This window comes from Sus scrofa, chromosome 8 (genome assembly GCF_054392235.1).
Source record: "Sus scrofa isolate SSC_HxYL_T2T_F1_AM1 chromosome 8, Sscrofa_HxYL_maternal_Yorkshire_Landrace_v2.0, whole genome shotgun sequence".
Classification (NCBI taxonomy): Eukaryota; Metazoa; Chordata; class Mammalia; order Artiodactyla; family Suidae; genus Sus; species Sus scrofa.
This window is the reverse complement of record NC_139390.1, coordinates 103345781-103372691: the sequence shown is the minus strand read 5'-3', so window position 1 is coordinate 103372691 and position 26911 is coordinate 103345781. Positions and strand designations below refer to the sequence as shown.

The following is a 26911-nucleotide window of genomic DNA, read 5'->3' as shown; positions in this document are numbered from 1 at the left end:
GTGATTTTAATTCTGGGAAGTTTATTCTAAGGATAGAATATTAAGAAAAGATAAAATGATAGAAAAGAGAAAAGATATTTAATAGCTTATAACTCATAGTAAAACATTAGAAATAGCTTAAATGGAGTTCCTGTCATGGCTGGAGTTCCTGTCATGGGTCAACAGAAACAAATCTGACTAGCATCCACGAGGACGCAGGTTCAAGCCCTGTCCTTGCTCAGTGGGTTAAAGATCCGCATTGCCATGAGCTGTCGTGTAGTTCACAGATGCGGCTCAGATCTGGCATCGCTGTGGCTGTGGTGTAGGCCAGCGGCTACAGCTTGAATTCAACCCCTAGCTTGGGAATCTCCATATGCTGAGGATGTGGCCCTAAAAAGCAAAAAAGAAAAGAAAAAAAAAAGAAATAGCTGAAATGTCTTAACAATAGAAAAACGTTAAATAAATTGTGATTCATAATACTGGAATGTTGTATAATTGGTTGTTTTATATTTATTGCTTTGCTACTTAGTACCCGTATGACCTTGGACCTCTTAGTTAACCTTTTAGTACCTCAATTTTTCATCGGTAAATGGGAATAATCTTTTAGGTTATTCAGAGTATTAAATAGTTAATACTGTCTACAGTAGTGCCTGGAAAATAATAAGCATTCGGTAAATTTTAACAATTATTAAAAAGTCTGCAGTAATGAATGAAAAGTATTTAAATGCAAAAAAATGATATAAACTTTATGATATGGTATAGGTATGCAAAAAACCTAAAATCAGAAAATCCATTAAAAAACTGTGCACTGCTATGGTATAGGTTCGATCCCTGGTCCAGGAACTACACATGTCATGGGAGCTACCAAAAATTAAAATTAAAAAGTAAAAATTAAAAATAAACCATTATTTTAAAAGAAATGCCTCTTGGAGTTCCCGTTGTGGCTCAGTGGTTAACGAATCCGACTAGGAACCATGAGGTTGTAAGTTCAATCCCTGACCTTGCTCAGAGGGTTAAGGATCTGGCATTGCCGTGAGCTGTGGTGTAGGTCTCAGATGCGGCTCGGATCCTGCGTTGCTGTGGCTGTAGAATAGGCCAGCAGCTACAGCTCCAATTAGACCCCTAGCCTGGGAATCTCCATATGCCGCAGGAGCAGCCCTAGAAATGGCAAAAAGACAAAAAAAAAAAAAAAAAAAGGGAAATACCTCTTTTGGAGTTCCCATTGTGGCTCAGTGGGTTAAGAACCCAACATAGTATCTCTGAGGATGAAGGTTCAATCCCTGGCCTTGGTCAGTGGGTTAAGGATCTGGCATTGCCACAAGCTGAAGTATAAGTCACAGATGTGGCTCAGATCGGGCATTGCTGTGGCTGTGGCATAGGCTGGCAGCTGTAGCTCCGATTCAGCCCCTATCCTGGGAACGTCCATATGCTGCAGGCACAGCCCTAAAAAGAAAAAAAATAACAAAAACTGTACGTAATGGAAAGTGCTAGAAAGAAATACACTAAACTATTAATATGGTTATCTGTAAAGTAGTTTTTCTTCTAATATGCTTTTCTATATTATCTAGACTTTGTGTAATAAACATAAATAAAAAGAAAAACAATAAACTTTATTTATTTATTTATTTATTTATTTGTCTTTTGTCTTTTAAGGGCTGCACCCATGGCATATGGAGGTTCCCAGGCTAGGGGTCTAATTGGAGCTGTAGCTGCTGGCCTACATCAGAGCCAGAGCAACACCAGATCCAAGCCATGTCTGTGACCTACAGCACAGCTCATGGTAACACCGGATCCTTAACCCACTGAGGGAGGTCATGGATTGAACCTGCAACCTCATGGTTCCCAGTCAGATTCGTTTCCACCGCGCCATGATGGGAACTTCTAAACTTAAAATTAAGCCGAAGATAGCGTAGCCCTGTTGAACATATTAAAACATTAAATTTTACACTTTAGTTGAGTGAATTATATGATATGTGATTATATTCCGTTGAAGCTTTTTAAAAAAAAAAAAAGGAAAGGAGTTCTCACTGTGGCACAACAGGATCCATGGTGTCTCTGGAGCACTAGGATGCAAGTTTTATCCCTGGCCCAGCACAGTGGGTTAAGGGTCTAGCATTGACACAGCTGCAGTCTAGTTTGCAGCTGTGGCCCACATCTGATCCCTGGCCCAGGATCTCCATGCCATGAAGTGGCCAAAAAAGGAAAAAAAGAAAAAAGAAAACTAAGTTGAAAAAACTGACAACTTCTAAACAGCCTGTTTGAGATAACAAGAAAATTGTTATTTCAGTGTTAAATTGTTTTCAAATTTAACTATTTGCTTAAATTAGTGGGTTTTGAGATACATAGTATATTTAATTCTTTTAAAACTTTCTCTTTGACCCACATTCTTAAATGGCTGCAGGAAACCCAAGGACCAAATGTAAGTATATGTTACCTTCATTTTTCCAGTCATTATAAATGCTGCATTTTTCCAGCAATCCTAAAATTTCTGGTAGTTCAAGTTTAATATCCAAGTGTTACTGGGGGGGAAATTCTATTATAAAACTGTAGTGAGCATGCTATTTTAAATTTTTACTTTAAGCTTTTTGCATTTTGAGTGTCTGATAAAAATATAAATTAGAAATTTAAAAATTAAAAGATATATTGGTGAAACTGTAACCAAAGAAGTAATACAATGTTTACCTTTTTCAAAGTAAATTTACTTTCTTTGTGAAATTAAACACTACTCTCTTGGAGTTCCCATTGTGGTCCAGCAGTAGCGAACCCAACTAGTATCCATGAGGACACGGGTCCAATCCCTGGCCTCGCTCAGTGGGTTAAGGATCCTGAGTTGCTGTGGCTGTGGTGTAGGCTGGCAGCTGCAGATTCGACCCCTAGCCTGGGGACTTCCTTATGCCTCAGGTGCAACCCTAAAAATACACAAAGAAATAAAATTTTAAAAAGTAAACACTAACTCTTATTGCAATGCGTATCATAGGTAATCTGAAGGTAAAATTTCTCTTTCTTGTCTTTTCAAATGATAAATTTGAAGTCAACTCTTTTTGCATTTCCATAATCTATATTTAGTCCAAACTAAATACTTCAAAAATTCTTGCTCTGAAGTTCCCTTGGTGGCTCAGCAGGTTCAGGACCCAGTGTTGTCTCCATGAGGATGCGGGTTCAATCCCTAGCCTCGCGCAGTGGGTTAAGGATCCGGTATTGCCACAAGCTGCTGAGTAGGTCACAGATGCATCTTGGGGATCTGGCATTGCTGTGGCTATGGCATAGGCAGGCAGCTGCAGCTCTGATTTGACCTCTAGCCTTAGAACTTCCATATGCCTCAGGTGCAGCCCTTAAAAAAAAAAAAAAAAAAAAAAAGGAGCTCCCGTCGTGGCGCAGTGGTTAACGAATCCGACTAGGAACCATGAGGTCGCGGGTTCGGTCCCTGCCCTTGCTCAGTGGGTTAACGATCCGGCGTTGCCGTGAGCTGTGGTGTAGGTTGCAGACGCGGCTTGGATCCCGCGTTGCTGTGGCTCTGGCGTAGGCCGGTGGCTACAGCTCCGATTCGGCCCCTAGCCTGGGAACCTCCATATGCCACAGAAGCGGCCCAAGAGATAGCAACAACAACAACAAGACAAAAAGACAAAAGACAAAAAAAAAAAAGAAAAAAAAGGAAATTCTTGCTCTGAAACTAAGCTATGAATTCAGAACTAGGTGCATCATTTTTACCCTATCTATAGGTGGTAAATAAACAAAAGACTTTATTGAGTTGTAGTGAGATGCAGCATGGGTGTAATAGAAAGCCTCTGACTTTGGAGTCATGCAGACATAGGCTGGAATTATAACTTACCATTTACTAACTGCATGGCCTTGGCCTCTCTAAGTATCAGTTACCTCACTTATAAAGTAGGGACACTAGGAGTTCTCTGGTGGTCTAGAGGTTAAGGATCCAGTGTCGTCACTGTGGTGGCACGGGTTCAATCCCTGGCCCAGGAACTTGTGCATGAAGTGGGAATACTATATAATTTCTTCCATGCAGAATTGTTGTGAGAATTGTATTCATAAAATATTCTATAAGATATTATGTACCCAAGAAATGCAATAATGCTCCAATGTGTTTTACTGTGAGGAAAGTATATTTTTTCTCAAACAGTCCATCCTAAGTAAGAAGTGGCTTGCAATTTAAATAATAAACAGTTCTCTCTCTCTCTCTCTCTCTCTCAAGGCCATCTTAAGCCTCTTTTCATCCAAAGCTGTTAAACAGTTTGAGAATGGGTTCACTGTAACACATCACTACTACCCTGGAACCTACATTAGTAACTTCTATATAAAAGAGCCACCTGAAATGGACCTGAAAATTCAAACTTCTGTATAAGTCAAAATAAATAATTAGGGGAATTAATATTCTAATATTTATTCATAAATTGTTTTTTTGTGGAAATAAGCATTTAAGGTTTTGGTAATACATTAGCCTAGTATTAGGTTAAATTCTTTCACATTGCTTTTTTAAAAAATGTATGCTTTAAATCTATTGTAATTTTTTTTTCTAGGAAGGGACAACCATAAATTTGTAAATTTATTTTTCTTATATTAAAAGTGGTAATTTAACTAAAAATTGACAGTATAGAAATATTTTTCCCATAAATATTTTAACAGTTTTAAGTTCTATCAAATAAAAAATTCTCTTCTGTGAGTTCCCCTTGTAGCTCACTGGAATCAAATCTAATATCCTTGAGGATGTGGGTTCAATCCCTGGCCCTGAGCAGTGGGTCAGGGTTCCAGTGTTGCCATGAGCTGTGGTGTAGCTCACAGATACAGCTCAGATTCTGTGTTGCTGTGGCTGTGGCTTAAGCCGGCAGGTGCAGCTCTGATTCAGCCCCTAGCCTGGGAACTTCCATATGCCACACCTGCAGCCCTAGGAAGCAAAAAAAAAAAAAAAGACAAAAAGAAAGAAATTCTCACAGTTCCTGTTGTGACACAGCAGAAATGAATCTGACTAGGAACCATGAGGTTGTGGGTTCCATCCCTGGCCTTGCTTAGTGGCTTAAGGATCTGGCATTGCCATGAGCTGTGGTGTAGGTTGAAGACATGGCTGGGATCCTGTGTTGCTGTGGCTGAGGCCTAGACTGGCAGCTGTAGCTCCCATTCCACCCCTAGCCCGGGAACCTCCATATGCTGTGGGAGTGGCCCTAGAAATGGCAAAAAGACAAAAAAAAAAAAAAAAAAAAAAAAAGAAAAGCATGAAATCTATCTGCCTGTTGTAATTTGCACATATTAAAATGTAAATACATAAAATAAATTTTCTCTTTTGTTTTGTGAGGCTAGAAGGTCCAGTTTAAAGAACGTGTCTGACCTTTTTGTGATGGGAGGAGCTCTTGTTTTAGAATCCGCAGCTCTCTTGCACTGGCTAGAGAGGGAGGGTTATGGACCTCTAGGAATGACTGGAATCTCCATGGGGGGACACGTAAGTGAGCATTTTCATTTTCAACTAGTATTTAATTGTGTCTATGTTTGTAAGATCTAGGGAATTGAGCATGGGAATGAATTTATGGCAGGTTCTCCTCCAGGGTCTTCTCATGGTGTACTGGTTTCCCTACCTCAGACCTCACTCTCTCTAATCAGTCTTATAAAATACTATCATTTTAGCTTCATTGAATAACTTTTTTTAGGGTTGCACCCGAGGCATATGGAAGTTCCCAGGCTAGGGGTCAAATCAGAGCTAGAGCTGCCTGCCTATGCCATAGCCACAGCAACACAGGATACAAGCCATATCTGCAACCTGCACCACAGCTCACAGCAATGCTGGATCCTTAACCCACTGAGCAGGGCCAGAAATTGAACCCTCATGCTCATAGATACTAGTCGGATTCATTTCGCTGCTCCATAAGGGGAACTCCTAAATCACTTTAATATGACACTCCTTTGCTCAGATCTCTTTGTTAATTCCCCATTATCTACAGAACAAAAGAACTTCTGTCATACATCTTGATCAATCTTTCTAGCCCTTCCTATTTCCCCTACCCCATTGACCCCATGTACCCTATTGAGCAGCCTAATTGAAATATATTGGCTCTTCCCAGACCCTCTGTTTCTCACTATCTTGCCATTGTCATACTGTCTCTTTTCTATGGAAGACAAGATCTCATCTTCCATTTTCCCTGAAAGACAGCCATTTCATGAAGCCTTCTCTGATTTCTCCAGTGAAAAATAACATTTCCCTTCCCTTACCATAATACATTATATCACTTACATAATCTTTATAGTTCAACAAATTCTTGACATTTTTCAGTCAACTATAAAAGTCTGAGACTTTAGAAGTTCCATCGTGCCTCATCGGTAATGAACCCGACTAGTATCCATGAGGATGCAGTTCAATCCCTGGCCTCATTCAGTGGGTTAAGGACCCAGCCTTGCTGTGAGCTGTGGGGTAGGTCGCAGATGTGGCTCGGTTCCTGTGTTGCTGTGGCTGTGGCATAGGCCAGCAGCTGCAGCTCCAACTGGACCCATAGCCTGGGAACTTCCATGTCCCGCTGGTGTGGCCTTAAAATATTCTGAGACTTTATAGTTATGATTTTGCTCTTCCTGAGTGACTTAGGTAATGAGTGTGTGTAGCCTATTGCCCAACACCCACATCTCAGCATGTTTGCTCTATATTTACCCTTAGAAAGTAGCTTTCTGTCAAGGGTCTTGAGGTTACTTAAAATTTCCTAATATACTTTATTACTTTTTCGGGGGGAAGTTGTTGAATTTATGATTTGGAGAATTTGAAGAGGTTTCCAGATGTTCTCATGAGTCTTTAGAGACTTTGTGTTCATATCTTAATCTCACCAACTACTACACAAAGTACTTCTTGACTTTAAATATTTTTCATTTTAATTAATGTAAACTTTAAACTGAATCTCTGAATGTTATCATGTTACAGATGGCTTCCTTAGCAGTATCCAACTGGCCTAAGCCTATGCCGTTGATTCCATGTCTATCTTGGTCCACAGCATCTGGGGTCTTCACTACGGTAATTTAATTACAGCTAATATTGAGCTAACTATATATAATTAAAGGTAATTATTTGGAGGGGGGGTCCCCAGAATCACCCCTAGGTTTGGTGATTCACTGGAAGAAATCACAGGACACAGTATATAGTTGTACTCACAACTAAAACATATTGCAGCAAAAGAATACACTACAAAATCAGCCAAGGAAAAAGGTACATGGGGCAGAGTCTAAAGGAAAGCAGGCTTAACCTTCCAATAGAATCTTCTTAAGATGTGTTTAATTCTTTCAGCAGTGAGTTGTGAAAATATGTGCAAAATGTCCATCTGTGAATCTCACTTGAGCCTAGGAGCCCAGGATTTTTATCAGGGGTAGTCATTTAGGCACCCTCTGCCCAGCATGTACTAAAATTCCCGAAGTAAATCAGGTGTTCAGTAGAAACTACAATGTCTATATAAGCAGTTCAGGCACAGTAACTATGGGAAGTTCCCACTTTATCATTCTGGAAGTTTTATATCAGAGTAAAGATCTTTTTACCAGTCAAATTCCCATTCTCTAGTCAAGGGCCAGCCTTACAAGCAGGCCTATCTAAAGATAGGCGATCTCAAGCTTGCTTTGTTAATTCTTTTCTTCATAGTAATAATAATAAAATTATTGCTTTATGGTGTGACCTGATCTTAATTTAGTTTATTATTTCAGGGTGTGCTAAGTAAATCCATTAATTGGAGGGAGCTGGAAAAGCAGTATTATACACAGACAGTTTATGAAGAAGAAATTATTCACATGCTTGAATATTGTGGTGTAAGTATTTTTAATTTTTTTATAACATTGGGGGGGGGAATTTTAAGTGTGTTTAATGACTCCGATTTTTTAAAAAGATTGCAGACTTTAAAAAAGCAGTACTGGGGAGTTCCTGTCGTGGCGCAGTGGTTAACGAATCCGACTAGGAACCATGAGGTTGTGGGTTCGGTCCCTGCCCTTGCTCAGTGGGTTAACGATCTGGCGTTGCCATGAGCTGTGGTGTAGGTTGCAGACATGGCTCGGATCCCGCGTTGCTGTGGCTCTGGCATAGGCCGGAGACTACAGCTCCAATTAGACCCCTAGCCTGGGAACCTCCATATGCCTCGGGAGCGGCCCAAGAAAAAGACAAAAAAAAAAGCAGTACTGGGAGTTCCTGCTGTGGCACAGCAAGTTAAGGGTCTAGCATTGTCTCTGTTGCAGCAAGGGTTCAATCCCCACCCCAGTGCAGTGGGTTAAGAATCTGGCGTTGCTGCAGCTGTTGCATAGGTCTCAGCCACAGCTCAGATTCAGTCCCTAGCCTGGGAACTTCCATATGCTGCAGGTGCAGCCAGTAAATAAATAAATAAATAAGCAGTACTATTATTTTTTTTACTATTTAAAATTCTTCTTGGAGTTCCCATCATGGTGCAGTGGAAACAAATCCGACTAGGAACCATGAGGTTTTGGGTTCGATCCCTGGCCTTGCTCAGTGGGTTAAGGGTCTGGCGTTGCCGTGGCTCTGGCGTAGGCCAGCAGCTACATCTCCAGTTGGACCCCTAGCCTGGGAACCTCCATATGCCGTAGGTGCTGCCCTAAAAAGCAAAAAATTAATTAATTAATTAAATAAAATTCTTTTTAAAATAAAATACAGACACAGAAAATCATGCAGAGCAGTTGTTTAGCATACTATATTTATTAAGTTGCAAACACATTTGTAATAGATCAAGAATAGACCTTCACCACCCAGCTCAGAACTTACCACTCAAGCCAGAAACCATTTTCATGTGTCCTAATCAAAAGGTCCTCTTCCTTGTACTGTTTAGTTATCATTATCCTGATTTTTAGTGATTACTTCCCTTGGCTTTAAAATAATTTCACTGTCCCATCCCTAGATGCTGTGTTTCTTTTCTTTTCTTTTCTTTTTTTTTTTAAGGCCCCACCTGTAGCATATGGAGGTTCCCGGGCTAGGGGTCGAATCAGAGCTATAGCTGCTGGCCTACGCCACAGCCAGCTCATGGCAACGCCAGATCCTTAACCCACTGAGCAAGGTCAGGGATCGAACTCGTAACCTCATGGTTCCTAGTCAGATTCATTTCTGCTGCGCCTGGACGAGAACTCCTTACACTATGTTTCTTTTATTTGATATGTCTTTTAAGCTGTAAGTTCCCTTTTATCCCTTTCTTTTCCTTATAATTTATCTATTGAAGAACTTGGGCTATTTAACCTGTAGAATTTCTCATAGTCTAGATTTTTCTGTTTGCATTCTCATAGTACAGTTTAGCATGCTTTTCCATACTCTATGTTGCCTGCAAATTGGAAACTAGGGGTGTGATTAAACTCAGTTTTTATTTCTTTGGTAAGAGTATAGGAAGCACATTATGTCTGGTGGTCTCTTTTTTGTGGTATAAGTAGCCATTGATGCTTAATTAAGGCCTATGTCTGTTCGTACACTGAGGGTTGCAAAATGCTGATACTCTTATCATTTTTTTTTTTTTTTTGGCCTTTTTGTCCTTTTGAGGGCCACACCAGTGGCACATGGAGGTTCCCAAGCTAGGGGTCTAATCAGAGCTGTAGCCGCCAGCCTACACCAGAGCCACAGCAATGCCAGATCCGAGCCACAACTGCGACCTACACCACAGCTCATGGCAATGCCGGATCTTTAACCCACTGAGTTAGGCTAGGGATCAAACCCTCAACCTCATGGTTCCTAGTCGGATTCATTTCTGCTGCACCACAATAGGAACTCCACTCTTATCATTATTAATTTGAAGGAAAAGGCTACTTCCCCTGTCTATTATTTCTTATTTTGTAATTCAATTCATATAGGAAAGGCAGAATAAATGCTTCTTTCCCTTAATTTACCAGTTTTTAGTATAATGAATTGATTCCCTATTACACTCCCAAGGCGAACAATTCTTTTCACAATTTTTTCATGAACTTTAAAATTTTCAATGTTCATAAAAAAATATATAGTTATATTCCATTACTGAACTTAAGGTCTTTAAGACCTTCAAAGCTTTAGCCCTTATCCAAGACTATCAGCTAAAATAAGCAAAGAAGCTGAAATTTGTATCAGGAAGACTCTGTATGACCATAACTAATGATTCCTCTACCTCCCCAACTTTTTAATCTTTAACTTTTTTACATCTTGAAGATTCAAATTTCTAACAACTTGCAATAAATTTTAAGCATGAAAGCAGAATCTGCTCTAAAAAAAAAATTTCCATGTTCAGCTTGAAAGTTACTGAAAATTTGAAGAAATCTCAGAAAGAAAAGGAATCCTACTATTAGTATGGACTTGATAATTATATCACTGTAAACCCCTGTCTTAAAAAAGGTCAATCTTGCATAACCTCAGAGGGTAATTATTTGCTGTTTTATTACAAAATAGCCCTACCTGCTACTTAGTTCCTTGTATTCCACTATATAATCAGAAAGATATATTGAGACTTTTATGAGAAATTTAACAAGCATTTTTTTAAGGGAGGCTCGTAAATTTTGGTTTTCTGAAATGGTAGTGTATTTTTATTTTTATTTATTTATTTATTTTGGCTGTCCCCATGGCATGCAGAAGTTCCTTCCTAGGCCAGGGATCAAACTCACACCACAGCAGTAGTCCTAAGCCACTGCAGTGAGAATGCCAGATCCCCAACCCACTATGCTACAAGAGAACTTCCTTGGTAGTATATTCTTATCCAGCACTTTTGTTCTGTGCTTCTCACTCTTGGTGGCTGTATAAAACTAGTGTCTTTTTGTCTCAGTTACAACCAGTTCACAGTAATGAATATTCAAGAAATATAAGATGGCTTCCTTATTTTTTGGTTTCAAAAAACCAAACCCGGGAGTTCCCATTGTGGCACAGGGGAAATGAATCTGACTAGGAACCATGAGATTGTGAGTTCGATCCCTGGCCTCACTCAGTGGGTTAAGGATCTGGCATTGCCATGAGCTGTGGTGTAGGTTGCAGACGAGGCTCAAAACTGGCTTTGCTGTGGCTGTGGCTCTGATTAGACCCCTTGCTTGGGAACCTCCATATGCCACGAATGTGGCCCTAAAAAGACAAAAAAAAAAAAAAACCAAACCAAACTCTGTTTTTCCGAGTTCCCTGGTGGCTCAGTGGATTAAGGATCCATTATTCTTACTGCTGTGGCACTGGTTCAGTCCCTGGCTTGGAAACTTCTGCATGCCATGAGTGTAGCCAAAAAAAAAAAAAAAAAAGAATCCAAAAAGCAAAAAAACAAAAACTGTGTTTTTCCAGTCAAAAGAAGTTAAATTTATTGGTATTCCACTCTGAGTAAAATTCTAGGATGCTTTGATCTTACATTTCCTGGATGTTACTAAATCTCCTTTCTTTCCCTTTTATGTTTCTGTGACCTGAATGGCTTTAGTGACTTTATTCTGTTAAACATGTCAGGGTTTTTTTTTTTTTTTCCTTGCCTTCAACCAACTTTACATTCTTTAATTAATTATTTATTTCTTTAGCCTTTTTGTCTTTTTAGGGCTGCATCAACAGCATATGGAGGTTTCCAGGCTGAATCGGAGCTATAGCCGCCGGCCTACACCACAGCCACAGCAACTTGGGATCTGAGCCATATCTAGGACCTACACCAGAGCTCACAGCAACTCTGGATCCTTAACCCACTGAGCAAGGCCAGGGATTGAACCCCCGTCCTCATGGATGCTGGTCAGGTTCGTTAATTGCTGAGCCTCGATGGGAACTCTCCCATTCTTTAATTTTTTAAATAGGTTGTATAGTCATACAGTTCAAGCATCAAAAAGTATAAAAAGACAATGAAATGATCCTACCCCATTCCCAATTTACCTAGGTTCTGTCTCCTTCAACAAATAACACACTATATTATTTAGTATTTCAAGGAATTTTTCAAACCAATAGAAATAGGAAATTTTTTTCCTCTTCTCTTTTTTATGGACTATACACAAATGTTTCCTTTTTCACTGCTGCATAACAGCCTATTATATAGATGGATGTACCATGGTTTATTAACAAGTATCTTGTTTTTTTGTTTTATTATTATTTTAAATGGCTGCACTTGGGGCACATATAAGTTCCTGGGCCAGGGATTAAATCTGAGCCACAGCCGTGACCCATGCTTCAGCAAAGCCAGATCCTTTTAACCCACTGCACTGGGCCAGGGATTAAGCCCGCACCTCCACAGCAACCTGAGCTGCTGCAGTTGGGTTCTTAACCCAGCATTCTGTAGCAGGAAATCCAACCAAAACCTTATTGATAGACATTTATGTTGTTTCTCATCTTTCACTATTAACTTCCCAGCCCCTGGCAACCACTCTACTTTCTGCCTCTATGAATTTGACTCCTCTAAGTACCTCATAAAAGTGGAATTATACAATATTGTGCTTTTGTATCTGGCTTGTTCCTTTAGCATAATGTCTTTTAAGTTCATCTATGTTATAGCATGTGTCAGAATTTCATTCCCTTTTTAAGACTGAATAATAATAATCTATTTCTGGAGTTCCTGTCATGGCTCAGTAGTTAACAAATCCAACTAGGAACCATGAGGTTGCGGTTCAATCCCTGGTCTTGCTCAGTGGGTTAAGGACCTGGCGTTGCCTTGAGCTGTAGTGTAGGTTGCAGGCACGGCTTGGATCCTGAGTTGCTGTGGCTGTGGCGTAGGCCAGCAACTGCAGCTCCAATTAGACCCCTAGCCTGGGAATCTTCATATGCTGTGGGTGCGGCCCTAGAAAAGACAAAAAAAAAAATCTATTTCTATGTACATTCCACATTTTATTTATCCATTTATTCACTGATGAAAGTTTCTCAAATAAAGTCTTATTTATATTAAATGACATTTTATTTTCTTTCATATATTCAGACAGATTCTTTCAAAATGGGACAAGAGTTTGTGAAGCGCTTCCCTAGCGGTGCAGACAAGCTAACTAACCTTAACTTGGCTTCTAGAACTTTAAATTTAGACATGACAGATCAAGTTGTGTCCCAGAAATCCGCTGAGTGCCATAAATCTAGTAAAGCACCTATCAGTGCCACATCAGGATTCTTGTTGCAAGATACCTCTAAGATGGAGTGCTTCAATCAAACACTTTCAGCCAACAAAAGTAGTTATACAAGTTGCAGTCCTCAGTCATACCACCTACTCAGTAAAGAACAAAGAAGAAATAATCTTCAGAAAGAATCTTTAATATTTATGAAAGGAGTTATGGATGAATGTACTCATGTAGCAAATTTCTCAGGTATTGATTTTTATGTAAATTGAGAATATATGCTGATAATATGTGAAATATTTTTAAGGATGCTTTACAAAATAAATTTCATATTTTCAAGAGTGTATTGGAGTTCGCATCATGGCACAGCGGAAACGAATCTGATTAGGAACCATGAGGTTGCGGGTTCGATCCCTGGCCTTGCTCAGTGGGTTAACGATCCGGCATTGCCATGAGCTGTGGTGTAGGTCGCAGACATGGCTCGGATCTGGCGTTGCTGTGGCTCTGGTATAGGCCGGCGGCTATAGCTCAGATTTGACCCCTAGCCTGGGAACCTCCATATGCCACAGGTGTGGCCCTAAAAGGACAAAAAAGAAGAAAAAAAAAAAAAAAGTGTATTTATTGTTGGCTCCACAATGTGTTTTCTAATATAAACTTTTTATTTAAATGTAATATATTTAAATTTTATCCATGAAAATCTAAGATCATTTAATAGTTCATTAAAAACATTGGATTTTTTTATCTTTAGAATATTCATCTCATTGTATTAGAGATGAATATTATAATGTTATGGTATAGTAATCAAAAGTTTTGTTTTGGCAAATGTTTCACTACATTGAATGGTATATTTTTATTTTCTAATATGGTTGCTAGTATTTATATAAAATTCTTAGAGCTTCTTAATAGTATATATATTGCCTCTTAAAAAATTCTATACCTAGTTCCAGTTGACCCAAGCCTCATCATAGTGGTTCAAGCCAAAGAAGACGCCTATATTCCACGAACAGGAGTTCGAAGTCTACAAGAAATTTGGCCTGGTTGTGAAATCCGATATCTAGAAGGGGGTCATATTAGTGCTTATCTTTTCAAACAAGGACTTTTCAGGTAAGATGATTGGTCAATCAGTTGTCTATTTATTTGTTAACTTGTTTGGGGATTTTTCTTGGCTCAAAAAATATAAAAGATTCGGAATTTCTTTTTTTTTATTATACGTTTTATTCCTCTTAATTCTCTTCCTTCTGGAGAAATAGGAAATAGCATATGATAGGCATGCTTTATTGTCTTGTTTCACCCTCTTCAAATATCAGTCGCCAGTATTTTAGGGTGTAGGAAGGAACAGTAAGGTTTGTAACACTTGCTTTGGTTCATCATGATATTTTCACTCCACTCTGATGTTCTTCTCTCAGAATGAACTGGGCATCTGTGGAATAATCTAGCAATGTTTTTCAGTAACAAGTGAATAGTGAACCTTAAATGAGAAATGAAGTACTAGCTTTATTGTTAATAACATTTTATGACTCCAGTATTTGTTAAGGCTTATAAAAACCTTTAACATTATTCTAGTTTTTTGATATGCTACTTTATTTCTACTTGTATTCAAGTTTAATGGTACCACGTATTACTGGAATATTTATTCATTAATGGTTAAGTAAGTTCACATAAAGTGCTTAGACCAGTGCCCTGTGCATATAGTGTGTTCCAAAACTGCCAGCTGTACAGCCATATAATAGAAAAATTGTGTTTGCTATGTTTGACATGTTTGAGCTCTTTTTTTTTTTTTTTTTTTTTTTTTTGTCTTTTGTCGTTGTTGTTGTTGCTATTTCTTGGGCCGCTCCCGCGGCATATGGAGGTTCCCAGGCTAGGGGTTGAATCGGAGCTGTAGCCACCGGCCTACGCCAGAGCCACAGCAACGCAGGATCCGAGCTGCATCTGCAACCTACACCACAGCTCACGGCAACGCCGGATCGTTAACCCACTGAGCAAGGGCAGGGACTGAACCCGCAACCTCATGGTTCCTAGTCGGATTCGTTAACCACTGCACCACGATGGGAACTCCCTGTTTTAGCTCTTTTTAATCTACGAAATAATTCTTTGTATGTTGTTGCTTATGTACTTCAATTTATAGATGTTGCCTTTTTGAGGTAGAGAGTAATTCTTCAAGGCTCTAATGTCTTAAAGAATATAGTAAATTTTTTTATAGTATGATCTTTTAAAAAATACTTACTTAGGAGTTCCCATTGTGGCTCAGTGGGTTAAGAACCCAAATAGCATCTGTGAGGATGCAGGTTTGATCCCTGACTTCACTCATTGGGTTAAGGATCCAGCATTGCCACAAGCTGCAGTGAAAGTCAGATGTGGCTCAGATCTGGCATTTCTCTGGCTGTGGTATAGGCCGGCAGCTACAGCTCCGATTCAGCCTCTAACCCAGGAACTTCCATATGCTGCAGGTGCAGCCCTAAAAAAAATGAAAAAAAAAAAAAAAACAAAACTCATTTAGCATTTGAGTCTCAGTCAGTTGGTGAATGAGCAGCTATTTACCCAATACTCAACTGACCCTGTGGCACAGCTAAAACAAACAAAAATTGTGAGTATTTAGGGTTGCTAGGGTTGCTCAAGAAGAGTCTAAAGTTCTGTTTTACATGTGAAGGCAGAAAGCCCACATACTTGCTTTGGTAAATTGTTATCAAATTTCTTTTACTTTTTCATGCATCTAAGTGGGAGTGTGTCTGAGCAGTATTAGGAAGAACAGATACAATCAGTCAGCTATAAAAAAACTCCTAAGTTCTTATTTGAAGGCTTCATTTCAGGAGATCAATGTTAGCTATTAACATGTGCCAAGTACTAGAACAGTTGCTTCATATGTTATTTTTAATATCTACTTTACAAAAAAACACAAGGGGAAAAAAGATTAAATAACTTGTTCAGGTGAAGTCACTACTAAGCTATATTTGGCCTCCTACTCCCCACTAGTCACTTTAAAACTAACAAAGTTTAGGAGTTCCCCCTGTGATGCAGCAGGATAAGAATCCAATATTGTCATTACAGTAGCTTGGGTCATTGCTGTTGTGCGGGTTGATACCTGACCCAGAAAATTCTACATGCTACAAGCACTGCAAAACAAAACAAAAAGAACTAACAAAGCTTAGATGACACTGGAATGGTACAATTTTACAAATTTGGTCTTTGCACTCACCAGGTATAAAAGTAAAACAAGCCACTCTTTTATGTCCTCTAATATTTTGTGTTGTTTAAAATTAGATAATACAAGTGAATATGAGACTATTGAAATGATTACAAATGCACGTGTTGGAGTTCTGTTGTGGCTCATTGGTTATGAACCCAACTAGTTTCCATGAGGACACGGGTTCAAGCCCTGGCCTTGCTCAGTAGGTTAAGGATCTAGCATTGCTGTGAGCTGTGCTATAGGTTGCAGATGTGACTTGGATCTAGCGTTGCTGTGGCTGTGGTGTAGGCCGGCAGCTGCAGCTCCAGTTCAGCCCCTAGCTTGGGAACTTCCATATGCCGTGCATGTGGCCCTAAAAAGACAGAAATTTTTTTTTAATTAAAAAAAATATATATAGGAGTTCCTATCACGGCGCAGTGGAAACCAATCTGACTAGAAACCATGAGGTTGCAGGTTCCATCCCTGGCCTCACTCGGTGGGTTAAGGATCCGGCGTTGCCATGAGCTGTGGTGTAGGCTGGCAGCTGTAGCTCCAATTCGACCCCTAGACTGGGAACCTCCATATGCCTAGAGTGTGGCCCTAAAAAGCAAAAATAAAAATTTACAAAATTTAAAAAAGCATGTTTACACCTTTACTAACCCTCCTCATACCATGTACACAAGAGTAGATTTCTTTATACATATATATATATAAAATGATTTTTTTTTTCATTATAGCTGGTTTACAGTGTTCTGTTAGTTTTCTACTGTACATCTTGGTGACCAAGTTACACATACATGTATAGATTCTTTTTTCACACATTATCATGCTCCATCATAAGTGACTAGATAGTTCCCAGTGCTACAGAGCAGGATTTCTTTATGTGTGTGTGTGTGTGTGTGTGTGTGTGTGTGTGTGTGTATAAAATGAACAAGCCTAGATTTCACCCTTAGGCCTTATTTTACAACTTTTTAAGCCAAATACACACAAGGGGGATAGAAAGCTTTGTCTTCCAATAAATTGGAAATCACAGTCTATTACAGGTGTCAGTTTTTAAAGATAATCTTAATTCTTTTTTCTTTTTTTTGGCCACACCCCATGGCATATGGAAGTTCCTAGACCAGAGATCAAATGTAAGCCACAGCTTCGACCTATGCCACAACTGTGGCAACACTGGATCCTTAACCCGATATGCTGCAGCAAGAACTCCTTAATTTCTTTTTAAGGATGTGAGGAAATGCTTAGTCAAACAATACAAGATTAATATAATCTTAGTTATTATTTTAAACTGGGTAAAAATACAAACATAAACTTTTTTTTTCTTTTCTCCGCTTTTTAGGGCCACACCCACGGCACCTGGAGGTTCCCAAGTTCCCAGGCTAGGGGTCAAATCGGATTTACAGCTGCTGGCCTACATAGTCGTAGCAACGCAGGAGCCCAGCTGTGTCTGCAACCTACACCACAGCTCACAGCAATACCAGATCCTTAACCCACTGAGCAAGGCCAGGGATAGAACCTAAAACCTTATGGTTCCTAATTGGATTCTTTTTCACTGCACCACGACCAGAACACCCAGCATTTTTTTTTTTTTTTTTTTTTTTTTAAGCCTGGAGGAAAAGATTAACTGTAGATACCTTAGATTGATGGGATTGTGACTTTTTTCCCTTTTTACATTTTTGGATTTTCTGAATATTCTACAATGAAAATGTATTTGACAATAGGGGGAAAAAATAAGACTTAGAAATAATATCTTACGGAAGATCCCGTCGTGACTCAGCAGAAACAATCTGACTAGAATCCCCGTGGATGCAGATGTGATCCCTGACCTCGATCAGTGGGTTAAGGATCTGGCGTTGCTGTGAGCTGTAGTGTAGGTCTCAGACTCGGCTAGGCTCGTATCTGGCATTGCTGGGGCTGTGGTGTAGGCCAGCAGCTACAGCTCCCATTTGACCCGTAGCCTGGGAACCTCCATCTGCTGCTGATACTGCCCTAAAAGGCAAAAAAAAAAAAGAAAAGAAAAAGAAATAATATCTTATGAAGCTGGGCCAGATCAATTTAACTGTTCCTTTCCAATTAAAATATTAAAATACCAAGTAAAGTTACTGTAGGAAAGTAATTATTTTAAATTTAGTTGCTTTATCATAATCTATTAAGAAGACTATTACATTTTGAAGTTAAAAAACTACTTAATTTACAGCAAATAACAAAATAAGAAGAAATGAGTTCCTTTTTTTAGTATTTTGTCTTATACATATATGTATACCTATATATAAAAAATATAAACATTAAGGCACAAAAAAATGCTTCACAGAAAATGATGGCATTTGGAAGTATATTTGAAGTTTTCTAGTAGTGGTGATGTTACATGGATATAAATACCCACCTTGAGGTATCTGTCTCCTTCACAGCTACTTGAAGAGGAGGTCAGGTTGCAAGCCATAGGTTATTTGGAAATAACTTAAGTGAAAGCATTGTCTGTCCCCCTGCTTTGCTAATTTCTTTCATATTTAATTTTAGACGAGCCATCTATGATGCATTTGAACGCTTCCTCCACAAATATGCTAACTAATTGGATCACCGCATGTAACCAGTACAGCCATCATGTTTCTTGTGGGTTTCATCCTTTGATGATGTGAAGAACAAGCAGACAGCACCATATATCTACTTGCTATCAACTGAGTCTTGAATTCAGTGTTATAGATCAGTCAACTATAATATTTAAATACATTTGAATAACTGTAAACCAATATTTGGATTAAATGATGTTGAACTATTTTGTTAGTATTTGTGGGAATCCCATATAATCAACATCTAGTTTGTTGCTACTATTTACAAAAACTTTAAATTTTATATTATGAATAATTTATTAATTTAAAATAAATGTATTCATAGAAACCCTATTGGTTTTTAAAGAACTGCTAGATCAAATCTTGTGATACATCAGCCTGTGTTGAATATATACCCTTATATGATATTTCTTTTATTGACTTGAGAAACATGTTTATTTCATTGTGGACCCATACAGAATTTATAATAATCTTATTTTCAATTTTAATGTGCTGCCATGGACACTTATGATATGTGAAAACAGTGTTAACTTTGAATTCTAAAAAAAAATCCTGATTGCTTTGTACTTTAGTGCTTTTAATAATTAAAATGAATGTGAGAATGCAGATAAAATGCATAAGACTTGGCTAAACTTTAAAACTTTCCCAAATATTAGGTGAGAAAAAAATGTCAAACATATTTCCCCAACTTGAAAAGTTTCACGAAAAACTTAAATAATGAAAGACCTATTGCATTAATTGATAGATAACTGTCTCAACATTTTCTTCTATACATACTCTAGTTTGCTAAACATACAACTTTAGCCCAAGTACTTAACAGCTTTGGCTTTTTAATTTCAGAAATTAATGGCCACATATGAAATTGATTTGTCCCACATAAACTTTATCGAAAAGATAGAATAACTAGTAACTTTTTAAAATGGAAGATTATATGGCTACATTTGGTGCTTTCTTTTTATGTTAAACTTCTCAAGCCAAGAGCTAAAATGTTTTTTAAAAGTAGAAAATATTTTGGGTTTGGAATAAAAGTACTTGAGTTTTCATTGAAATATGTGTTGTCTATGGGTTATCTTAAAATATGTATCCCTAGTCTGGCAAGGATATTTGAATTTTAATGTGTCTTTGTAGCCTTTTTTATTTTTTTTATTTTTTTGTCTTTTTAGGGCCACACACATGGCATATGGAAGTTCCCAGGCTAGGGGTCAATTCAGAGCTATAGCTGCCGGCCTATGCCACAGCCATAGCAACATGAGATCTGAGCCATATCTGCGACCTACGCCACAGCTCACAGCTACACCAGATCCTTAACCCACCGAGCAAGGCCAGGGGTCAAACCCGAGACCTCATGGTTTCTAGTCAGGTTTGTTAACCACTGAGCCATGACAGGAACTCCTGTATCCTTTTTCAAAGGAGATTTCATTTGTCCCTTAATGCCTCCATCACCTTAATTTTTTAAAACTATTTAAAAATGATGTGAAGTCATTGATGGCATACAAAGTTGTAAATTCTGTAACACTGCCTTGACATAACAAACAAACATGGTTATAGCCATTGAGCTATGGCATTTTTACGTGTTCAGATTAGAACCTTTACTTTTCACTGATGTAATGAAATCTACTAAAGTTCTTCAACAAAATACCATTTAAAAGTAAAGTAAAACTTGTTAACTGAATTACAAGTATTTTCTTATGTATTTAGTAAGGCAATTGATTGAATGCTTTTTGAACAATGGCTTCAGTAAAACCAGTACTTTATTTTTCATGTATTTCCTTTTAAGCAATAATATACTAGGGTATGTGACTTTCTTTTGGTAAAAGAATGAAAATTCATTTCAGTTTATTAACTCTTTCGCATAACTAATTTCTCTCAAACATGAAAGAAGATACTTTTAAAATCTTTTAACCAGGTGTTTTAAGAATATATCCATACAAGTACTTAATGAACTGCTGTCTGCCATTGTGAAGATTTGGAACATAAATTGCTAGAAATTCCTTTAGCCCAGAATTGCAAACTGGCAGCCAATATAGGCCAGCCTGGCCAATAGTTGTTTTCTTCAGCACATGTAATATTTCAAAAGTTTCTGAATTCAAAAAGTCTTTATATGCCCCAGTTTTCCATAGTCCTCCAGACTCCCTCTTCTGTCAGAGTACTTCATTACTTTGTGTTTCTCACTTAGCCCTGAAGACATCTAAGCTTGAGACTCCGATTTAGATCTGTGCTTAAAAAAAAAGTTTCTGGGAGTTCCCGCTGTGGCTCAGTGGTAACAAACCGATTAGTATACGTGAGGACATGGGTTCAATCCCTTACCTCACTCAGCAGGTTAAGGATCTGGCCATTGCCTGAGCTTTGGCGTATATGTGCAGGAGCAGCTTGGATCTGGCATTCTTGTGGCTGTGGTGTAGGCCAGCAGCTGCAGCTCCAATTCGACCCTGGCCTGGAAACCCACATGCCACTGGTATGGCCCTAAAAAGACAAAAAAAAATTTTTTTAAGTTTCTGAATTTCATGATTCGATAATGTTCTAACTCCTATTAAATAATTTTAGCATATGTAGTTTAAATTGTTTCTTATGAATGTAATTTTTAATGTGGTGCTTTCCCTTGTAAAGATTATTGAATTTTTAAATCTAACTGAAATTTTTTAAATCATTTCTAAATATTTTATACTTCACAATAAAAGACTATTTCAAAAACTTATTACTTGTTATGTTCTAAGTAGAGAAAACACGTCGCATTTGATTAATGTAGCTAAACCTCGAAGTGAATATGTTTTCTTTCTTATTTGTGTTGTGAACCAAAAAGGGTAAGGCAGAAAGTAAGCAAGGAAGGCTCTAGCAAAATAGTATTCAGTACCTACAAGAGCTAAATATTCCCCCCAAATACGTGTGATGTCAGGGAACCCAGCATTCTGATAGACCACAGTTATCTAAATGTTGTATAATTCATTATTAGATATTATATTTACACTCATGAATTACTGCAAACAATTAAAATCTAGAGATAAGAACTTAACGATAGGAGTTCTTGTTGTGGCGCAGAGGAAACAAATCTGACTGGTATCTATGAGGATGTAGGTTTGATCCCTGGCCCTGCTCAGTGGGTTAAGGATCCACCATTGCCAGGAGATGTGGTGTAGGTTGCAGATACAGCCTGGATCCTGCGTTGCTGTGGCTATGGTGTAGGCCAGCAGCTACAGCTCCAATGCAGCCCCTAGCCTGGGAACCTCCATATGCCAAAGGTGTAGCCCTAAAAAGACACACACACACACACACATAAACTTCACTATAGGAATCAGTTGGACTGGGAGTGGGGATCTTTGGCAAAGGCTGCTATAGAAACTAGGTTTGGAAGTAAAGGAAAGATTATGGTAGTTTATGAGTTCCTGTCGTGGTGCAGAGGAAACAAATCCAATTAGGAACCATGAGGTTGCTGGTTCGATTCCTGGCCTTGCTCAGTGGTTAAGGATCCGGTGTTGCCGTGAGCTGTGGGGTAGGTTGCAGACTCGGCTCAGATCTGGCGTTACTGTGGTTCTGGTGTAGACTGGCAGCAACAGCTCTGTTTAGACCCCCAGCCTGGGAACCTCCATATGCTGTGGGTGTGGTCCTAAAAAGACAAAAAAAAAAAGAAAGAAAGATTATGGTAGATTAGACAGAGGGAAAAGAGGTATATTTTGACCATTTTACAAGAGTAGAGTAATCAGGGAGTTCCTGGCGTGGGTCAGTGGTTAACAAATCCAACTAGGAACCATGAGGTTGCGGGTTCCATCCCTGGCATTGCTCAGTGGGTTAAGGATCCGGTGTTGTCGTGGGCTGTGGTGTAGGTTGCAGACGCGGCTCAGATTCCGAGTTGCTGTGGCTGTGGTGTAGGCCAGTGGCTACAGCTCTGATTCGACCCCTAGCCTGGGAACCTCCATATGCCGTGGGAGTGGCCCAAGAAATGGCAAAAAGACAAAAAAAAAAAAGAAGAGTAGAGTAATCTTAGGGATATTCTTTTTTTTTTTTTTTCTTCCTTTCTTTTCAGGGCCGCAGCTGCAGCATATGGAAGTTCCTGGGCTAGGGGTCGAATCAGCACTGCAGCTGCCAGCCTATGCCGCAACTGCAGCAACATGGGATCCTAGCCATATTTGCAACCTACCCTGCAGCTTCTGGCAATGCTGGATTCTTAACCCACTGAGGCCAGGTATCAAACCCGCATCCTCATGGATACTAGTGGGGTTCATAACCCACTAAGCCACAATGGGAACTTCCTCAAATGATTTTCACCAGGGTGCCAAGACCATTCATGAAAAAAGGACAATTTTGTCTTGTTTTATTTTCCCAACAAATGGTACCAGGAAAACTGGATAGCAAAATACAAAAGAACGAAGCTGGATTCTTACTTTACACCATATACAAAAAGTAACTCAAAATGGATCAAAAACCTGAATGTAAGAACTAAAACTATAAAACTCTTACAGGAAAACACATAAGGGAAGTTTCATGACATTGGGCTTGGCAGTGATTTTTTGGTATGATGCCAAAAGTACAGGCAACAGAAGAAAAGTTGAATTTTTATCACATTTAAAAACTCTGAGGCATTCCCATCATGGCGCAGCAGAAACGAGTCTGACCAGGATCCATGAGGTTGCAGGTTCGATCCCTGGCCCCCCTCAGTGGGTTAAGGATCTGGCTTGCCATGAGCTGTAGTGTAGGTCACAGACTTGGATCTGGCATGGCTATGGCTGTGGCGTAGGCTGGCAGCTATAACTCCTATTAGACCCCTAACCTGGGAACCTCCATATGCTGCAGGTATGCCCCTAAACAAACAAACAAAAACTTTGAGGGAGTTTCTGTTGTGGCTCAGTGAACTAGTTCCTGTTGTAGACCCTAATATCCATGAGGATGCAGGTTCAATCCCCGGCTTTGTTCAGTAGGTTAAGGATCCAGGGTTGCTGTGGCTGTGGCATAGGCCAGTAGCTGTAGCTCTGACTGGACCCTGAGCCTGGGTTCTTCCATATGCTGCAAGTGCAGCTCTGAAAAAAAAAAAAAAAAGAAAGAAAAAGAAAAAAGAGCATGGGAGTTCCCTTCACGTGGTCCAGTGGAAATGAATCTGACTAGGAACCATGAGGTTGCCAGTTTAATCCCTGGCCTCGCTCAGTGGGTTAAGGATCTGGCGTTGCCTTGAGCTGTGGAGTAGGCCAGAGGCTGTAGTTTCAATTTGACCCCTAGCCTGGGAACCTCCATATGCCACGGGTGTGGCCCTAAAAACCAAAAAAAAAAAAAGAAAAAAATCTATAAGTAATAAATGGTAGGGTGTGGAGAAAAGGGAAACCTCCTACACTGTGAATGGGAATGTAAATTGGCACAGCCACTACGGAAAACAATATGGAAGTTACTCACAAAAAAAAAAAAAAAAAAGAAAGAAAGAAAGAAAATCAAAGAGGAGTTCCCACCCTAGTACAGTGGGTTAAAAATCTGATTGCAGTGGGTCTCTGTGGAGGTGTGGGTTTGATTCCAGGTCCAGTTTAGTGGGTTCAAGGATCTATTGGTGCTGCAAGTGTGGCATGGTTTATAGCTGTGGCTCAGATTCAATCCCTGGCCCCAGAACTTCCACATGCTGTGGGTGTAGCTATTAAAAAAAACAAAAACTAAAAATAGAGTTGCCATATAATCCAGCAATCCCACTCCTGGGGATATATCTGGACAAAAATATAGTTTAAAGAGATACATGCTGGAGTTCCCATTGTGGCACAGTGGAAACGAATTCGACTAAGAACCAAGATGTTGCAGGTTCGATCCCTGGCCTTGCTCAGTGGGTTAAGGATCTGGTGTTGCCATGAGCTGTGGTTTAGGTTGCAGAATCGCCTTGGATCCTGAGTTGCTGTGGCTGTGGCATAGTCCAGCAGGTGTAGCTCCAATTTGATTCCTAGCATGGGAACTTCCATATGCCAAGAGTGTGGCCCTAAAAAGCAAAAAATAAATAAATAAGTACATAAAATAAAAAGATACATGCTACAGCAGAAATTGACAGAACATTGTAAATCATCTATTAAAAAAAGATACATGCATGCCTATATTCATGTCAGCACTATTTATAATAGTCAAGACATGGATGCAAACTAAATGTCCATGGACAGAAAATGAATAAAGATGTAGTGCAGGAAGTTCCCTGTAGCACAGCAGGTTAAAGATCCAGCTTGCCACAGTGTAGGTTGCAACTGTGGCACATGTTTGTTCCTGGCCCAGGAATTTTCTCATACCTCATGTGCAGCCAAAAAAAAAAAAAAAAAAAAAAGATGTGGTACATATGTACAATGGAATACTATTCAGCCATAAAAAGAATGAAATAATGCCATTTACAGCAGCATGGATGGACCTAGAGCTGATCACACTAAGTGAAGTTAAGTCAGACAAAGAAAGACAAATATATGCTATCGCTTATGTGGAATCAGTATGCTACACAAATGAACTTATCTATGAAACAGAAACAGACACAGATATAGAGAATAGACTTGTGGTTGCCAAAGGGGGGGCATGGTGGTAGGAAAGACTGGGTGTTCGGGATTAGCTGATATGAACTATTATAATAGAGGATAAATAAAAAGGTCCTGCTGTATAGCACAGTGAATGAAATTGAGCAGGACCCTGCTGGGCTCCCAGATACAGATACAAATAACAGTATCTTTGAGCTCTTTTGCAGAACTAAAACCCCCAACAAATGGAAGATGTTAACTACTTGATGAAGCATTCTTCATTCCAGAGTGAAGGTCACAGTTTGATAACCTGGAACCACAGGACCTCATCAGGAGACCCTCTGAGGCCAGATTAAAGTAATACAGGCCTTGCACACACCCTGATCCTTATCAACAATCCACTTTATCAGCATAACCACCCTTGAACCTTTGCTATAAAACTCTTCACCTTCAGGGTTGAGACACACAGTTTTTGAAGGCATGAGCCTACTGAGTACCCCTTTGCCTGGCAAAACAATAAAGAAATTCTTTTCTCCTTCACCCCAAACTCTGTCTCCAAGATTGAATTTGGCATTGGTGCACAGAGACCATGCTTTGGCAACAGGAACTATATCCAGGATTCTAAGATAAACCATAATGGAAAAGAACATGAGAAAATATATTTATGTGTAACTGAATCACTCTGCTATACAGCAGAAGCTAACACAACATTGTAAAATCAACTATGCTTCAATAAAATTTTAAAAATAAATAATTAACGGTGGCATCAAAGGACAGTATCAAGAATGAAAAAGCTGGGAGTTCCTGCTGTGGCTCAGTTGGTTAAAAACCCCGCATAGCATCCTTGAAAATGCAGGTTTGCAGGAGTCGCAATGCTCATATCAGACAAAATAGACTTTAAAACAAAAGACATAAAGAAAGACAAAGAAGGACACTATTTAATGATTAAGGGATCCATCCAAGGAGAGGATGTTACTATCATCAACATATATGCCCCAAATATAGGAGCACCCAGATACATACAACAAATATTAACAGACATAAAGGGAGATATTGATGAGAATACAATCATAGTAGGAGACCTAAATACCCCCCTCATATCAATGGACAGATCCTCTAGACAGAAAACCAATAAAGCAACAGAAATCCTAAAGGAAACAATAGAAAACTTAGACTTAATTGATATCTTCAGGACACTACATCCAAAAAAAGCAGAATACACATTCTTCTCAAATGCTCATGGAACATTCTCAAGAATCGACCACATATTGGGACACAAAGCGAATCTCAATAAATTTAGGAGCATAGAAATTATCTCAAGTATCTTCTCTGACCACAATGCCATGAAATTAGAAATCAACCATGGGAAAAGCAAAGAGAAAAAACCTACTACATGGAGACTAAACAACATGCTACTAAAAAACCAATGGGTCAATGAGGAAATCAAGAAGGAAATTAAAAACTACCTTGAAACAAATGATAATGAAGACACAACCTCTCCAAATCTATGGGATGCTGCGAAAGCAGTGCTCAGAGGGAAATTTATAGCAATACAGGCCTTTCTCAAAAAGAAGAAAGATCCCAAATGGACAACTTAACCCTCCACCTAAATGAATTAGAAAAAGAAGAACAAAAAAGTCCTAAAGTCAGCAGAAGGAAGGAAATTATAAAGATCAAAGAAGAAATCAATAAAATAGAGACTCAAAAAACAATAGAGAAAATTAATAAAACCAAGAGCTGGTTCTTTGAAAAGGTGAACAAAATTGACAAACCCCTGGCCAGACTCACTCAAAAGAGGAGAGAAA

The 26911-nt window shown here is 39.0% G+C and overlaps 2 protein-coding genes across 13 annotated transcripts in view; one reads left to right on the top strand and one right to left on the bottom strand.

Annotated features, from left to right (window-relative positions):
* ABHD18 (abhydrolase domain containing 18) overlaps positions 1–21348 on the top strand; it is a 37641-nt gene extending 16293 nt beyond the window's left edge. For 5 of the 12 annotated variants that reach the window (XM_084972948.1, XM_084972942.1, XM_084972945.1 and 2 more), the window contains exons 7-13: positions 2373–2398; positions 5284–5422; positions 6881–6970; positions 7648–7749; positions 12801–13176; positions 13869–14031; positions 18608–21348. In XM_084972948.1, coding sequence (XP_084829074.1) covers positions 2373–2398; positions 5284–5422; positions 6881–6970; positions 7648–7749; positions 12801–13176; positions 13869–14031; positions 18608–18659 — 948 coding nt within the window. In that variant the 3' untranslated portion in view covers positions 18660–21348. The remainder of the gene's footprint in view (positions 1–2372; positions 2399–5283; positions 5423–6880; positions 6971–7647; positions 7750–12800; positions 13177–13868; positions 14032–18607) is intronic. The other 7 variants (XM_084972943.1, XM_084972949.1, XM_084972950.1 and 4 more) reach the window with 4 other exon arrangements.
* Positions 1–26911, bottom strand: part of MFSD8 (major facilitator superfamily domain containing 8) — a 449919-nt gene that overhangs the window by 63406 nt on the left and 359602 nt on the right. The gene's annotated exons all lie outside the window — the stretch shown is intronic.